The 17,769-nt window shown below is 40.5% G+C and overlaps 2 protein-coding genes across 2 annotated transcripts; one reads left to right on the forward strand and one right to left on the reverse strand.

Annotated features, from left to right (window-relative positions):
• The first annotated feature begins 1,375 nt into the window (after window positions 1-1,375).
• Window positions 1,376-10,856, forward strand: LOC117490311 (ras-related protein Rab-38-like). The gene is made up of 3 exons (XM_034140007.1): window positions 1,376-1,837; window positions 3,946-4,223; window positions 6,025-10,856. Exons 1-3 carry the CDS (start codon window positions 1,609-1,611, stop codon window positions 6,172-6,174), a joined length of 657 nt encoding a protein of 218 aa, XP_033995898.1. The 5' UTR covers window positions 1,376-1,608; the 3' UTR covers window positions 6,175-10,856.
• Window positions 10,857-11,136: 280 nt separating this feature from the next.
• Window positions 11,137-16,714, reverse strand: LOC117490310 (transcription regulator protein BACH2-like). The gene is made up of 5 exons (XM_034140005.1): window positions 16,545-16,714; window positions 16,210-16,452; window positions 13,983-15,401; window positions 12,789-12,995; window positions 11,137-12,688 (listed from the first exon to the last, which is right to left on the reverse strand). Exons 2-5 carry the CDS (start codon window positions 16,450-16,452, stop codon window positions 12,350-12,352), a joined length of 2,208 nt encoding a protein of 735 aa, XP_033995896.1. The 5' UTR covers window positions 16,545-16,714; the 3' UTR covers window positions 11,137-12,349.
• Window positions 16,715-17,769: the final 1,055 nt, after the last annotated feature.

Genomic DNA, 17,769 nt, shown 5'->3' on the forward strand with positions numbered 1-17,769 from the left:
ATGTATTAATCTTCGTGGATATATGTGTTGAAATGTAGCTGCTCCTCTACATTGCTTTTATCCTGTCATGTTATACTAATCTGTCTATTGAACTGCTGTGAAGCCAGTTTGGCTACAATTCTTGTAATAGGTGCTATACAAATATAAAGCTTATTACTAATATTAATATTATTATTATTATTATTAAATAAACTATGTTTAAAATGAGTTACCTTTTAGAGAAGTGATTATATTTGTATGCCAATATTTTCCTATGGTAAAGTTTTCGTTTTGCACTTTTATTTTGATAGTAATAAGATCGGGACTCTTATTTTGAAGGAACTTTTACCGGTTAAATCGGTTTACTGATGAAGATTTAGCCCCAGAAAGCACATGGCTACTTAGCATGCAAAATGACGTCATTCTGCATGTTAAGTAGCCATGTGCTTTCGTGTTATCGGCTGAATCTTTATTTATTGATTAGATCACGTTACTCTGATGATAGTGTTCAAGACAGCCTATATGTCTGAACTCGATGTTTAGAGTAATGTGTTACGGAGCCTTCTCTTCAATATTGTTTCCACATAGAGCATTTTGCGCTGCTCTTTTCCAATGGAAAAAATGGAAGCAGAATGTGTGAAAGCATACAGCACGATGCGGGGTGTGTCTCTAGACATCTTTAGACTGGAATAGCGGGCCCCAGTACGTGAACTCGCCTCGCAGCCGGTGCACACGCCAGGATAGAGGACATCAGACTCCATAGAAAGTCCGAGTCCGAGTCCAAGTCGGAGCGTCAATGTACAAGTCGAGTCCGAGTCATCGTGGGGGGAAAAATTCACGAGTCCGAGTCCGAGTCCAAGTCATCGTGCGCGAGAATTCACGAGTCCAAGTCCGAGTCGCGTCAATCAGTGCGCGAGTCCGAGTCGAGTCACGAGTCCCGAAAATCGGCACTCGAGTCCGACTCGAGTCCGAGTCCAGGACTCGAGTACTCCATCTCTGTAAGGAGCCAATGCCATAATTATTATAATGGCAAGAAACTGGATCATGTTCAGCGTTATTTATACACTTCCCAAGACCATGTTACTTCTCTAAATATGAAGATAATTGTGTCGAATCATGGTGCAATATTTAATAAAGAAATAGGGTTTCTGGGGCACTCTTTATTAAATAACATGGGATTTAATTTTCTATGTTGTATATTAAATATTAAATTTGTTTTATAAAATGTAAATTTGTTTTATAACATGTACATTTGTTTTATAACATGTACATTTGTCTCAAGCTTTGTTAAAGTGTTTCACACTTTTTAATTGTCGATTGCACCTCTCAGCCACCGTACAATTGAGTGTCAGAAGGCTATATTTCACTAGACTCACGAAGCCCTGTGACAGGAACTTCGCGGAGCGTACAGTAAACCGTGTGCACTTCGAGTCTCCTCAGGGAGAGGCAGAGAGGTCACAAGTTCCCAAGTACAGCCCCTGAGCAGACACACACTTCCCCACAGGAGAGGCGGTCACTACACTCATTACAAAGAGGCTGCACACGGGATTACCGGGTAGGAATCCTCAAACTGCCCTCGAGTCAAAGTTGCTGAAAGCTGCGTTACACCTCGGAGGTCCAACAAGAGCAATGACCAATCACTCATCACACTCCAACGGCATGCACACCCACCGCCAGGAGCACCTGTACAAGGTGCTGGTGATCGGAGACCTGGGGGTCGGGAAGACCTCCATCATCCGGCGATACGTCCACCAGACATACTCCACCAACTACCGGGCCACTATCGGAGTGGACTTCGCACTGAAGGTGTTGAACTGGGACTCAAAGATTATCCGGCTCCAGCTGTGGGACATCGCAGGTATGACGCTGAACAAGTGTAGCCTATTTGTTGTCATTGCTAGTATACAGTGATCATCTCCTTTATGCTGGTGTCACCACAACAATTCAAACATAAAATTAACCCTCATATATGGCTGTTATTTCCCTGTTTAATTTGTTTAAAACATGTGGAAGAACTTTGGAAGCTCTTTTTATGCTAATTGAAAAAAAGAATCTAAAATGTTCTTGAGCAACTCTGTTTGTCATAGTTCCTAAAAAGTTGATCGTTTGTGGAGATAAGACTTATCTTCAAATTGACAGTGAGTGTGACTGTTGTAAAAATGATGAAACATTCACAGCTCAAAGATGCACTGTCATTGTTGAGAGCTTGTTTCTGACACAGAGTATCTCTACTCTCTATCTCTCTCTCACACACACACACACACACACACACACACACACACACACACACACACACACACACACACACACACACACACACACACACACACACACACACACACACTGCTCTTAAATGGCAGTATTGGTGGTTGGGAAGTGAGTGGAGGATCTATTAGCTCTTCTAGAACCATCAACTCCAAGTGGTTGGTTGGAGCACTTGTATGAAGGGACTGTCAAACTGTATTGCTCCTTTTATAAACATGTCAAGGCAAACCAACAGTAGTAACAGTGACGAGGACTTTGGTGGAGTAAGTGTAATGCTAGCTGGGAGGTAAAAGTTCACAAAGTCTGATTTAACTAACATCATAATACTGGGATTATGTTGAGTACGATTTACATGTACTGATACTGATACATGGATAGAAAGGATAATCGTTAAGTATAACATAATACAACTCCTGTCTGTCTGTCTCCTCCTAATGCTGCCTTACATTTATAAAAACCACTTGCTGTCGAATCTTTGACTCTATACATGGGCACATTGGTGATTTTAGCCATGCTTACAATGACAATATTGCCTAGATAAGAAGACCTCATTCAGTCATTATTCAAGGTACGGTGATGCGTCATGTGATTCTAGGAGCATGTGAGGGAGATTTAAAGGCAAGTCACAGGAGTGTCATTGAAGCCTGAATAAAAAAAAAAAAACATCATTAGTCACTCACACACAAGCACATGCTTCCAGCGGGCAAATGCAATTATGAGTAACATCGGATTTAGTTTCATTTATCTGCTTGGAATTCATCCCAATAGGAATAGACTAACTAGGGTCTGTGAAATTCTGTTTTGTTTTAATATGGTGGTGAAGTTAACAGGTTGTAAAGCCTGAAATTGCACTGTCATTTTATTATATGACAGCGTGTCAAGTGACATGTGTGACGTGTGTGTCTGTCTGCTGTCACACCGCTGCACATGAGGGTTCCTTGTGAGCAATAACAGTCTTTGATAAAAAAATTCGCAAGAAAGGAGGAAGTTCTCAATCCACGTATTGTCAGTTTTTCCATTTCCTCTCTTACTCATGAGGCAAATAGCAGCATTTTGTCTTGTCGAAGTATCTCTAGCAAAGCCAAAAGTGTACTCTGAAGCGTACATATTTATTAACAGTGTAAACTTTTCTGCTGAGAGGGCATGGTATGTAAAACAAGCTGAATGCAAACGCCTACACACTCAGTTTGGACCAACAAGTATTCACATTAGACAGCAGAACACAACCCCCTGGGAAATGTGATGTTGACAGCTTTTCTAACCTGCCCCTCAAGCAACTTATTTTCATCCCTAATACACACATTAATGAACACACAAACACGCGTATCTCCACAAAGATATTTCACATTGTTATATTCTTACAAATACATTGTTTTAATACCGTTTTAGTCTGGGTCAAAGTTAGTTTTTATGACAGGTCAGGGAAAAATACAGGTTTAATTTAAGTAGGCCTATTATCAGCAGGCACAAGCAGTTGCATTGACCATCTGGTTAAGAGCAACGTGACAGAAAGACCACAGGAATGTGCTGTTTTTGTGGGAATGCAGGCTGTGCTAACTGCAGTCCGAATGCCAGCTGCATTAGCTGTTTTGCTGCAAAAAATAAGCGAAACAATGAGAATCTGTCATTAAACTGGTGGCCAGGAAACAGCAGTTTTTCAACACTTATCAATGAAGCCCCCTTTGTGTTTGTTTATCACAGGTCAGGAACGCTTTGGAAACATGACAAGAGTATACTACCGTGAAGCCATGGGAGCCTTCATAGTGTGCGATGTGACCAGGCCCACAACCTTTGAAGCCGTCCTCAAATGGAAAGAGGACCTGGACTCCAAACTGATGCTGAATAACGGGCAGAGCATTGCCACAGTGCTTCTGGCTAACAAGTGCGACCAGGGAAGAGAGCTGACCAACAACAGCATCAAAATGGACCAGTTCTGCAAGGACCATGGCTTTGTTGGCTGGTTTGAGACATCAGCTAAGGTGAGATCAGAGTATGCTGAAGGTATTCTTGTTTGCAATGTGTGAAATGAAATGTATTCCTGCCGGTCCTGGGGCATTTGTAGTTAAAGGAATGCTTTCCCATTATAGGAAATGCTCTTATCAACTTCATTGATAATAATTAGCTGTTAAAATTAAACCCACTTATAAATCTGTCAGGTAAAAATGAACCTGGAATCAGTCGACAATTACAGCCCGTCCACACAGCGGCTTTGGAAAAAGCTTGCCGGCGGGCGTGTCTGAAGCTCGACCAACAACAAATCACATGAATCTCCCGCCCCTGAGACACAAGCAGCGGTTTGATTGGCTAGAGCTTGTACTGGCATATGATTTGATTGGCTGACGCTTCCACCGAAAGCTTCAGAAGCTTCAAAAGTTGAACATTGCTCAACTTTTGAAGCCTGAGATGCCTGGAAAGCTCCGCTCTGCTTCCCACAATGCAGTTCGGCGAAAAGTGAGGCAAAGTGACGTCACCCCATTCAAAGTGAATGGGCAGAAGCGTTGGAAGATTTTTTTAACGCTGCTGTGTGGACGTACCGTTAGCTTAGCTTGGCATTATAAATGGAAATAAGGGGACATGGCAAGCCTGGCTCTGTCTTAACGTAACAAAGCACATACACATATCTTATTTAATATGTACCAAAAGTAAAAGTGTTAAACCACCAATCGCTGTTGACGATTGTTTAATTTTATAGAGCAAGAATGGCTTTCACCCCTGTTTCCAGTCTTATTGCTAAGCTAAGACGACGCTATAGTTATGTAATATTTGACGTGAGTGTATCTATCTTCTTATACAACTCACGAATGCAAAAGAGACAACATCTCAAAATGTTGAAGCATAGCTCTAATCATCTACATTATAATGAATGGTTCAGATGGTAGTCCTTGACACACTCAGTGGAGACCCTCTCCCACTCAGGTCACTGCAGTCAGAGACATCCCCATAGAGCCTGCTGGAATTTCATATCCTGGTGGAAAGTGTCTCGCTGAGATACATTTATAAAGCAGTCAAAGTTGTGTCGTGTTTAAAAAGTCCACTGTTACTGTTACCAAGTAAAGACAAGTTATTTAATCAGTAAACTCGTTTTTCTTGACTAGAATAGAACATTTTATGTCTGAACTAATCATTTCTGTACAGTGTTTGTTTATTTGTAAGGCTAGAGCTCCCATATAATCTAGGTAAAACAGGATATAATATCTGAGATGCACAATCATTTGAATAAGCCTACTTCTTTATACCTAAAAAAAACCTCTGCAGTACTTAGACATGGCTATACATCCTACACAAGTCTTTATTAACAAAGCTTCTGCTGACACTAATTTGTTTTGGAGAGCAAAAGTGCACTGTCACTCGTGTGACATCAAGACTCAACATTCTCAAAAGGTCAAAGGTTAATAAGGTTCACGTTCAGCCAGTAGTGTCAGAGACGGGCGCTATGCTTGCAGACATAAATGTTTTCCTTTGGTAGCAATTAGAAAAACATGCGCAACTTTGTAATAGCTGCAACCAATTACACACACACACACACACACACACACACACACACACACACACACACACACACACACACACACACACACACACACACACACACCACACACACACACACACACACACACACACACACACACACACACACACACACACACACACACAGTTTGGCCACAGTACCTAAATCTTTGTTAAAGGCCACTCTCACCTCACGCCCTTTTTTCAATTTGGCATGAAAAAAAAAACACCTTCCCCCTCAAACAAAAACCAACAGTTTTCTCTCTTTTTTAGGACAATCTTAACATTGCCGAAGCTGCAAACTTCCTTGTCAAGCACATCATGGCCACAGAGAATGACATCCTGAAAAGTGTGGTACCAGACACCATCTCACCTCAGCTCGACTCCAACAAGCACATGAGCTGCTCTGGATGCTCCAAATAATGAATGGAGAGACAACAGAAGGACAAAGAGGGACAGGCACAGTCTTCCAAAGATGTATCAACAGTACAATGTGGCTTCGTTGGTCCAAACCAAAGTTAAAGGTTTTCATTTGGTACAGAGAACCAGAGCTCACAAAGGAAATCACATGGACTCAGGAGTTCTTGGTTTCAAGAATGGCAGACCCACACGTGTCACCTCTATGTTCTTTGGCATGATGATTGAAAGTGTCAAACAGTCAACTTTGCCTTTTTTGGCAGTTCTTATTAGGTGGTCTACACCCTCTTCTTATAACAGTGTACTTGGCACAAGACTGGCAACTGTCGCACAACTTGCCGGACCAAACTTATCAAACTGCTCCCAACATGCTTTAGGCAACATACCCGACGTGCTGTAATTACAGGCTGAAAACTGGAGTCTTGTTTCTTGGTTCTTCATCATTTCCAGCCAGTTTGGTTGTGTTGCTGTTCCCCATCTGTTTACATTCACCTCTATCTAAACATGGTGAAAAGAAACAGTGTGGGTGACATACAGTCCTCCGTTAACATTATTCTGTCAGAGCCATGAAAGCAGTATTGACTTTGTATGTAAGTGAATTTTGCACATGTATTTTTGATTATGATTTTAAGTTATTTACAGTTAACCATTGTGAATGCAAAGATGATATTCAGCTTGACATATTTTGACTATTGTGTGTGATTGAGATTAACGAAAGGGAGAGTTAAAAACAAACATCCTGGAGCTCGCCTAGTTAAACTTGTTTTTGTCCGGTAGGCAGTTCCCGTGGAGCAGTTTAAGTTGAAGTATTCAACATTTGTCAGACATGTTTCTAATGGAAGAGAGTGGTTTGCTGCCATAATTACTCTGTCTGGTTGCAAAGTGATTTCTGTTTCTTCTTCATCTGTTCAAAAATGTTTTTTATCTGTGCATGTGTTATCTTTCTTCATCAGAAGGAGAATTGTGTTGATTGTCTGGATGTCTCCTGGACTTTATTATGAGTTCACTTGCCAAAGCCTAACCCTCTGTATCCATGGTAACTAGATCATTTCTTATGGGTATCCTCGAACATCCATGTGAAGCTATTTCTCGCTGTACTTGCAACCATGCAGGCACAAATGCACACGCACACGCACACGTACACACACACACACACACACACACACATACACACACCCACACAGGCAAAGAGATCTTTCTTCTCTCCATGTCCTTGTTGCTTTGTAACTACATATTTTCTTCTCTCCCACTCGCTTCCATCATTTGTTTTTGTTTCTGATACTGAAAAATTCTCAGTCTCTGTCTAAATATTTCTTTTACATGTCCTCTTCTTCTCTTTTCCTGATCATCTCTCATGATGTGATTCGTGTACAGTACGCACAGACATCTACACGCCCAGAGAACTATAGTACTTTTTTCGATCATCCAACAAGTTATTGTCATTATTTAAAGTTGTTTTCCTCCATTGGCGACCTTGCATCTTTGTATAATCCCACTAAGGGATTATACATTTATCATAATAAAATGTCTTTTTTTCATTGTAATTTAAGACAGAGAAGACTTGTACCTTGTATGACCTTCGTTACATTGTTTCTTACAGCAGCTGTTGGTCTGCAGGGTTAACACAGTATTTATAAGAGTGATCACAACAGTGTCATGTGTTATTGAGTGATTTATTGGAAGTAATGCACAGCATGCACATTAGGGCCTGATAGAATTAAACACTGTCTTCTTCACAGGATTACAATGTCACAGTGTTAGTTTGGCTCATCATGAGGGTGTGTGACATCATGTGACATCAGCCTGGTGTTACACTATTGTAGCAAGAACTACATTATCTCTCTCTCACACACACACACACATTCAGAGGAGAAAATTACTTTGTATCAGATAATCAACTTTTTTATATCAAAAGTAAACTGCACACCTTTAACCACCACTTGTGGATTGTTCGTGTTTATTATTTATTGTGAAGTAATAACAAATAAATTAACACATGTTACACATGTCCCTCTTTTTGTAACTCATGTAATAAAATGTGATATGCAACAAGATACAGCATAAGTAATATGATAACCATATTTATCAAGATATTGCATGTTTTGACACGTGAATAAATAAATAGTCTTTATGAAATAACCACATGGTAAAGCCTAATTTTGTATACATCTTTGTAAATTCAGTACTTCATAAATGAAAAGTACAGAAATGCAAAATAAACATAACAATTGCAGGTGAATTTAAATATTTTTTAAAATAAATCTTATTCTTTTACATTATTATGCAGCGAGATCGTTGTCCTGAGCTGTATTTTGGATTAATGGCAGTTAAAAGGTTGGAGAAGAGAGCTTGTCACTCTAAGGTTGGAAACTATTACGGTAATCACATTGAACTTGTAAAATTGCACTGGAAAATATAACTTGAATCTATATATTTCATATCAGTTCTTCTGTGAAATTCTAGTTGTTTTAGGTGTTATTATCACTACAGACGATGTTATCACCATATCTCAATATAATAAATATAACAGTTCAAAGGAAAAAAGGAAAACATATCATATTGAATTGTTGCCCATTGCCAGTTCTACAACCCATTTTAGAGCCTTATGATCACTGCAGTAAAGCTTTTACTGTAAGAGATAGGGGTGTGTGTGTGTGTGTGTGTGTGTGTGTGTGTGTGTGTGTGTGTGTGTGTGTGTGTGTGTGTGTGTGTGTGTGTGTGTGTGTGTGTGTGTGTGTGTGTGTGTGTTTTCAGGCTGATCAAGGGCTCTCAGGTCCTCATTAGGAAGCCCCATGACTGCGTGGATTACTCTCTGCCTGAGGGATTAGATTTGGTCGTCCGCTCTTGGCTCACATTAAAGACATCACCACCAACAACCCATTAACTGATCTAAAAATGCTCTAAGAAACAAGATCACCCCATACTTCATAATGTTGATGAAGTTGTGTCAGTGGGTTTCAATGTTTTAGAATGTTAATTACGTTTCAAAAGATGTAATTAAAACAACACTTCAATTAAAACTTCTAATTTCAATTTGGGACAATCTTCTGCAAGTTTAACTCTTCCTATGAAAACAGCTGGCACAGATCTCACTGTTCATTACTGCGATTACGAGCCCAACATATTGTGCTCCCTTATAGAGCTCAGGCTCTGCCAGAGAACCACCTACAGAAAAACGCCCACATTTTCTCTGGGAGAGAGAGACGGCGAGAAAATGAGAGACAGAGACGGAGAGTGATGAGGAAGAAGCAGGTAGCAAGACAAGAAAATGAGATGGGAGAAAGCAATAATTCCATCTTCCAATACTTAAATCTGCATGCAGTTGAACAGAAGCAAAAGTATTAAATTGGTCAGTTTTGAATGCCTTTCAAATAATTTTCAGAGGGAATTTACTTATATTTGATCAGATGACTCTCTATTAGATCAAAACACAATCAGCCAAGACATCGAGACCAACAGTCATCTGGAATATAACAGAATAAAAGCAGCAATAACTCAACATGATAGAAGAGAAATGATCTGATCTGATCAAGATTCCTCACCATCAGAAATTGCTCATCTGGTGCCATCTGTTGACACATTAGTAACACGGCAGGCATTTTATTCACTTCAAGTTTCTGATGCTGATTGATTGGAAACAACCTTCCCTTTTCCTTTTCTGTTGATATTCATTTGCTAACCTCTCTTTTATTTGTTTTAGTATATCTACTGAAAGCTTGGCTATAACAAGATGCATGGCCTCAGGACATGGTGACAAGGTCCTGTCAAATGCAGGACAACAGAAATGGTATTCTCTGCCCAAAGATAATATATCAAAAGAGAAATCATTTCAATTACTTCGATGCCCAGGACCCCATGGCGGAAGGACGGCTGCTATAATAGTGACCTTTGAATGAAGTACAAATGATAAACAATTCCTAAGTTTCCTCATTTATACAGGAAAAACACAAATATGAACACTATGGGCTTTAGCAGAACACATGCAGCCATGAGTGAAGTGCAGCCACTTGAGGATGACTGGTTTAAACTTAATTACAGCGTGTGAACTTGTGCTTTCCCAAGCTAATGACCTCCTCTGTTGGGCTGTTTTTGTCATTTTAAAGCCCTGGGACCTCAGCAACCCTCGGTTCCCACTGCCCAGTGCCATAAGCCATTATGCCAAGTTAACCTGCGTGACCTTTACCCCCTTGGGTTATACTTTCATTCTCTCCTTATGATAAGTTCATTAATAGCCTCTGAAAATGACCAACATTGCTGTGTATTACAGATCTTAGTACAGTTTCATAATCATCTGAGGAGTATTACGTTATGTTTGCTCACATAAAAGAAAATTGAGAGATGAAATAACAGTCCCTCTATAATTAAAATAGCCCCCAGAGAGAGACAGAGGGAAAGAGGGGGAGTGAAGAAAGAGGGAGAAAAAAAGAGAAACTTAAAAAGTAATAAAGATGAAACTAAGCTAAGTGACATGAGATTCAGAAGGGAGAAACATGAAAGTGAAGTATTAAATCATGAATACATCTGTCCAGGTTGAAAGATGAGTCCTGTGAGGACCTTAGGAGCTCAGCTATTCATCACTCACTCTGAACACTGACAGATTCTACATCTCATTAACCTTGCTGATGGTTTTTCAATTACACTGCATCTTCACAAGTTGGGCATGATAACAAACACCATTAACTGTTTATTTTTCTGTTTTATTATTGATTGGTTTTGTTTCACTTTTGTTTATGAAAATCCTTTTAGATATATACAGTCCTTTTTTGTGCTTTTAAAATAAATGAACAGTCTTAACAATCTTTTGACTGTAGTAGTACTGCCACTAGAGGGCAATAAGCACCAGCGTTATCATGCAACAAAACAAAACGTTCTTTTGTTGAGGACATTTAACACCCTCAAACCCAACTGTCCTTAAAAATACAATGTTGTCAGTCAGAATTTCCACATAAAATCAATGTACCCTTAACGTAATTTTTGTATTACTGTATTAGTTCACATTAGACACAAATCATTTTGAGGCTAGATGCACTGTAAGTGTGATCAAGAGTACAAAAATAAACATATGCACATATAATACAGTGAAATTAGATCATGAGGAAGTTGTGAAGCTGGTTTACTGTAAATAATCCTGAGTGTCAATATCTACTACGGTATAAGCGGGGAGAAAATAGGTCAAAGGTTATAGGTGGAAGTCAGCAGAAACGCTGAGTAATGCATGGAATGCAAAACAACAATAAATAATTGTGCTTTGAGACACAAAATATAAACATAAAAATGCTCATACTTCATGAATCAAATCCTGCCGCAATTCAGGACAAACTGGAATGAATAATGATCGGAATGATTTTCATCAGACAGAGTGAAGCAGCTTTTCTCCTGAAAGTGTGTTTTTGTTCGTATATAAAAGTTCTGCTAATATGCACATTTAAGCACATTAGGAGGTTTGTTTTAGTGAGTTCATGCTGTGAGCAACCTAAAAGAGCCATGTCACTGTGGTTGGACAACCACAATGACAGTTGTCTGGTTTGTGTGCAAAATCTTGTTTTGTGTTGCTCTCTCCATGGAGAGGGCCTAACCCACACTGTGTGCAAGAGGTATTGTTTGCTGAGTTTTCCTATTAACACCTGAGAGCCTGTATAAAACACTTTCGAGTTTTAAGAAAGGAAATGAATTATGTATAAGGATGAAGTGCAATTTCCTGAGATATGAAGCAGTGAAGCCCATTATAAATATAGAGACCATTGTTTCCTTTCATTATGATTAACGTTGTGTGTCTTAGTGCTAAAATGTTAACATTCTCAACATGCACCCTGGCTGGGTTTATTTGTGAGCAGGTACCGATCAGCTTTCACCTGCAAACAAAGTCTGATAAGCGGTTTGCCAAGGGTGAAACATTAGCTCTACAAGGTAATCAGACTTGTCATTGGTGTAAAAGTAAAATGAATAGTTTTGGACACCTGGAATGCATTCCTGACCTCTTGTGTAGCAGAAGTTAATTAAAAATGTTCGTTGATTGCAACCACTCAATATAAATGTATCAAAAGTATGCCACTGCTTTATAAAACAGCCTGTCCTCAGTCCAAAGTCTGCAGTTAAGTCTTTAGATACTGTAGGATAAAGGTAGGGAATCATTGAATTATTAGTTTGACATCATAATCAACCCTATTGGTTTTTGCTGTATCTAAAGCGAATAATGATCATCTCTGGTGAGTGTATCCTTTCTGGAGCTGGAAGCCTCATCAGACGCCATATATTCATCATGGCCAACCAGACAATCTGACCGTACAGCGTGAGGCTGGAGGAGCAGCCCAGGCTGTGAGAAGAGAGCGTCCATGTGAGTAGAGAGAGAGGACAGAGGGCAGTCCGGGGAACTGTATTTGGCCAACACCTGGAGCTGCTCCGGCTGCAGGTTGGCTTCGTTGCAGACCCTCTGGCATAATGCAGAGACATTGTGACATGCTTTGGACTTCATCTGGCTCAGATGGCTCTTCTCCGTCATCAGTGTCTCCCTCTCTGTCTTCTGTGACACACACAAGCAGCACATGCAATCTAAATGAATAAACAAGAAGCGGATTGGAAAGTAATTGCTGATTTAAAGAGAAGGTTTTTCGTCTATTTACCAGTTTGTTGATTTCACACTGCAGATTATATATGCAGTCTAGTTTCCTCTTGCGGCAACGCTGAGCAGCGAGGCGGTTTTTGCTGCGGCGTCTCATATCGTGGACAAACTCCAGCTGTTCTCGGGTAAAGACCTGTTGCTTCAGCAGCTGCTGGAAGTCATTTCTGCTCAGATCAACAATCCACTCAACAGAGAATGGCAACTGCACCTGAGGACACACAAACAGGAAATAAAGGTTTCACAAGAGAGAAAAGCAAGAGAGTATGTGAAAGATGGAGCAAAATCAATCCTATATGGCATGGTGTCACACTTTAGAAGACATGGGAATGTGGTACAAACACCCCCACTTTAAAGCAGCAGGGTTGTAGAAACAGCTTTGATTTGGTTGATAAGGACTAATTATCATTGTCAACTTGAAATCTTAGGAAATCATTCTTTGAATTAAAATACTATGAATACAAATCGAAAATATGTAATGATCAAACAGATGCATGGAGCTGTTATCGCTCAAAAGAAGGAAATTAATATCGAGTTAAAATACAGTCATGTTAATTTTTTACCAAGATGTTAATCATTTACTTGGAGTTAACTTGTATAGGCAGAGGTTGGGTGCTGGGTTATTGCTTCTGGACAATGTGTGACAGGAAATGTACAATCGCTGGTTTATTGGAGCAGTACCAATCATGTAGTAGTGTTTTATCTAGAGTAAATAAAAGCTTGGTTTCTCCTGTGAAGTGACCTCAGCTTTGTTCAACCTCTCTGTACAGAAACATGAGAGTTTCCTCAAACCTGTCGTCTGTGTGTGTTCATTGTTAACTCAATGGGCTGAGCTGTCAATTTCATGAAATGGACTCTGAGCTAATTATGCACACCGTCGCAACAAACACAAGTAAACACACACACACACACACACATCATTAACTTGGTGAATAATTAACTTGACACTTAAGTGATTCTGCTTTCTGTTGAATGAAAGCTCATACAACTGATATAATGTTTCTAACAAGCTTATCTAAAGCAAACATAGTGAATTTATCTACATGTGGGGTGAGCTTGCTGACGTTTACTAACACAGACTATTTTCAGCACATGAACTTCCCAGTTAGGTGTCAGCAGGAAGCATATATACATATATCAAAGAACAGAGCAGATCTGTAGAGAAAAGGCAGACTTGATTCATGGTTTAACCGCTCACCTGTCTGGCCCGCTCTCTTGCGTAGGCCTCACTGTCTCCTTCTGTCTCCGTCTCCCACTCTCCATCCTCCCCTGAGTTGAAGGATGACACACCTGACTGAGAGCCCCCCTCGCACTCAGACAGCTCTGCTCCCTTCCATAAGCACCTGCCTTGTTCCAGATCCTGGAAAAAGGGACAGCTGGTGCTTGTGGAGCTGATGTTGTGGCACTTCCTCCACTCTAAAGACTTGCTCTGTGCCTGTCCGCTCCCTGTATCGGAGGAACTTCCTGCATCAGGCTCCACGTCGGACCCCAGCCTCCTCGCCAGGTGCTCGGCCAGCTCCCTTGCCTCTGTGCTCCTTTCTCTGGCATTATCTACTGGCAGGGTCACTCTCTCCATGCTGCCTCTGTCTTGCCAGCCCGAATCTATCTCATCGTCTGCCATGTTTACCTCAGCTTCAACCTGTTCCTCTGCCTTATGGGTAATGGATACTGGCGGCAGTGCACCATATGTATTTGTTTTCTTGCCCTCTGTAATGTCCACGACAAACCTCTTGTGCCCCTGTGACAGAGTGATTGCAGGGGCTTCAACAAAGGTCTTCAGGGGGCAATGGTTCAATATAGACCCTGATGACCTCTCGCCCAGCGATGTGCTTGACCCTGAAGAGACTTCCTTGACAGTGGATCTGTCTGAAGAGCTGATCTCTTCCTCCACATTCATCTCTCTTTCCTTCTTAATCCATTTGCGTTGCCTTTCATGTGTGTCTTTCTCAACCACATCAACCTCCCCACCATTCTCTGTTTTCTTGTCATTCTTCCATGGCTCATCAGCCCCTCCTTCGCTCTGTGTGGTGGAATTTGAGGTGGAAATATGAGGGAATTCAACATCAGTTTCTTTTTTGCTCTTAGCACTGCTGCAGGAGAGGTCACAGTCGTCCCTGATAACTGTTGCAGGATTGTTCAGACTTTTATCTGTGACACAACTTTCCTTACAACAAGCTAGCTGGAACTTGCGATACTTTGGACATTGCGTATATTCAATGGTGGTCCCTTCAGCTTCAGGTGTGAGAGTGCCTGCTTTGTTCAGACTTCCCATTTTGTTGTTCACTGATTTGTTACAGTGCCAAGCCACTTCCTGCGTACATGGTGAGTCATCAACTGGTTCTACTTCTTTCTCATCGAACAAAACACTGCCAGAGTCAATGTCTTCCTTTAACAATCGTGTCTTACATATCTTCTTACAACAGGTCTTTCTCGGGACAGGGGCAGAGTCATTGCTGGAGAAGAACTTGGGGAGGAGGAAATCAAAGCATGATTCGTCTAGGTCTCTGAAACCAAGAAAGGAAACTGAATTGCGTATTTCTAAGACATCGTTTTTCCCGAAGAGAAGTTTGGATGTGTAGGCAAAATTCAGCAATGGTTCAAAGCCAGCAACTGTCACCTGTGAAAGAGGACAAGCAATATAAATGAGCATTATCTTTCTCAAGGATAGCAATAAATAATTCTATAATATGTTCTGTCAGAAGGCAACAATATGCCAGTAAGCCAGGGAAATAAAGCTTCTCCGACCAGATATGTTTTGTGAAATAAGGCCAAGGATTGTAAGATTTTACTGACACAACAACCAATGTAAACAATAATCTATTTTCTATCTTTTTTCTGTGGCTTTTGCATTTACCAAGAAGCTGAATACCAGTGTATTAAAGAATTGTGTAAATGCAAATTCAATTTGTGAAAGAAACACCGTACTTGTGGAATAATAGAAAACACTGAAAAATCTAAAAGAATTTGGTCATTAAAATAGCTTTGTTTTCTAAGCCAGCGGTTTCCTCTTGCAGATCAAATTGGTTGAACACTTTTCTGCTTCTTTTTATTTTTATCTTAGTTTTTCTTCTTTCTAACTTTAGTAATATTCCTTAAGACCCACTGGGAATATATTTGGTACTTAAATATCTCTTCAGGAAACAGGAAACCACTAAGAACCACAATCATTGTATTAAAAAAAAGCATTTGAAGGAAAACTGCAGTCAGTCAAGTGTGTGTCACATAGTATTTACACTAAACAGCATACTAAAATGTCACAGGTTAAACAAATCTAGTCAGCCTATTTACCATCAACACGATTGAGGAAATTAACCATTCATCATACTTCTCACTTCACATTTACACAGAGGTGTGTATGGCAGCACGGCTTGTGTGTTTTTCACTTTCTCTACGTTACTTTAATGTATCTTGAGGTGTCCTCTCACCTCTTGTGGCAGACTGATGACAGCTCCATGCTGTGTGAGGGAGGAAATCCTGTGTGAGAAGTACTCGCTACAGGAAGCGAGCACTGAGCGGTGGGCTCTCAAACTGTGGCCCTCCACCACCACGGTAACATCACACAACGTGTCCCGGCGACGCTGCTCGTCCAGGCGGCTCAGCACATGGGAGGAATGCACCGCAGACTCAAATGTAAACACAGACGACCGTGGAGCAGCCATCACGGACATCTATATGTACACACAGACACACACTGTTACAGTTAACCATTTCCCCTTTTTTGGGATATATAAAAGGTAAAACATAAAAAAAACATACCAACCTTTCAATGCCGCCTTTATATATCCAGCTTTCTTAGAGAAGTGTTAAAGAAAGTCCCATCTTCTGAGCACACATGGTTATTTCTAAATGGAATGCCGTCAGACCGGGCTACGGTTCCCAGAAAGTCTTATCACAACTCTGCTACAAACTAAAAACCGAGCTTGACTCAGTCATATGGCCTGTGTGTGAGTATGTGGGAGGGAGGGGGAGAAAGAGGGAGTGTGTGCTTGTGTGTCTGTGTGTGTAGGCTATGTCGCAACAACTCTGGGTGGAACAGAGCAAGCACTGACTCATGCACTCCTGCTGATATAGGATGAGCAAGCAGTTTTCCCGTCCGTACCAATCCCACCCTTAGATCTGTCTGGGAAAATAACGGGCTTTTCCCAGATAAGCCATTTATAGATTTACCAAGCAAATAATTCAGAGTAAGGGTTTGGAATTATAAACCGCGTGTTTAAACACAATTTAGTCTTTTGTCCATTTGTTTGTTCCAGAGTAAGTGTGGACTAACTCGACTCATTTCAGACAATGCATTTTGTGAACAGATGGTGTAATAACAGAGGGTTAAAAACAACTGAAAATGAACTTTTGCAAGAACTAGTCTAAAATTAAACATTTCTCAGTACTTCTCATATTATGCTGTTCTTCTAGGCAGCAGCAATCTTTCCAAGAGATCAGTTCAAGTCTCTGTCATGTGTTTTTGTGTATATGAGTCTGCCTTCCTTGCAGAAGTCAAATAAATGAACAGCTGTAAAAGAGTACCAATAACCCAGTATTTGTCCTGTTATTTTTTAGGTTTTTGTGCAAGAAACTGTAAAAGGTCAGGTCATGAATATTAGAGGCAGAACAATCATGTAATGAGTTCTCTGTGTACACCTTCAAAGCCAGGATGCCTGGCATTGAAAGTAAAATAAAGTGGACTAATCATCACGACAAAGCAATGTTGCCAATGTCACATGATTCAAAGGAGGAAGAAGGAAGGCTACCAGAGTCAACCTAGCCAATCCGGCGACTGTTTCATAATTCCACAATGAGCTAATCTCCTCGTGAAAAAAAATCTAGTTCCCTTTTCCATGTAAGCACTGCAATATGGACGTAAAGCAGACACCAAACACAACAGCGCTGGAAATGAAACTAAGGAACTGATGCTGGTGTTAAAATAAAATGCACTTTAATAATGGACGCAGGCAATAATCAACGTTTAATCTGGTTGTATAATACCCAGG

Source organism: Trematomus bernacchii, unplaced genomic scaffold, assembly GCF_902827165.1.
Source record: "Trematomus bernacchii unplaced genomic scaffold, fTreBer1.1, whole genome shotgun sequence".
Classification (NCBI taxonomy): Eukaryota; Metazoa; Chordata; class Actinopteri; order Perciformes; family Nototheniidae; genus Trematomus; species Trematomus bernacchii.

Bases quoted from the DNA above. Each gene is read 5' to 3' on its own strand.
- LOC117490310 (XM_034140005.1), bottom strand. From the start codon at position 16,452: ATGTCCGTGATGGCTGCTCCACGGTCGTCTGTGTTTACATTTGAGTCT. The intron at 12,996-13,982 runs GTGAGCGGTTAA...GTGTGTCCTCAG, and splicing joins CAAGAGAGCGGGCCAGACAG to GTGCAGTTGCCATTCTCTGT. The intron at 12,689-12,788 runs GTAAATAGACGA...TGTGTGTCACAG, and splicing joins AGTGTGAAATCAACAAACTG to AAGACAGAGAGGGAGACACT.
- LOC117490311 (XM_034140007.1), top strand. From the start codon at position 1,609: ATGACCAATCACTCATCACACTCCAACGGCATGCACACCCACCGCCAG. The intron at 1,838-3,945 runs GTATGACGCTGA...TGTTTATCACAG, and splicing joins CCAGCTGTGGGACATCGCAG to GTCAGGAACGCTTTGGAAAC. The intron at 4,224-6,024 runs GTGAGATCAGAG...TCTCTTTTTTAG, and splicing joins GGTTTGAGACATCAGCTAAG to GACAATCTTAACATTGCCGA.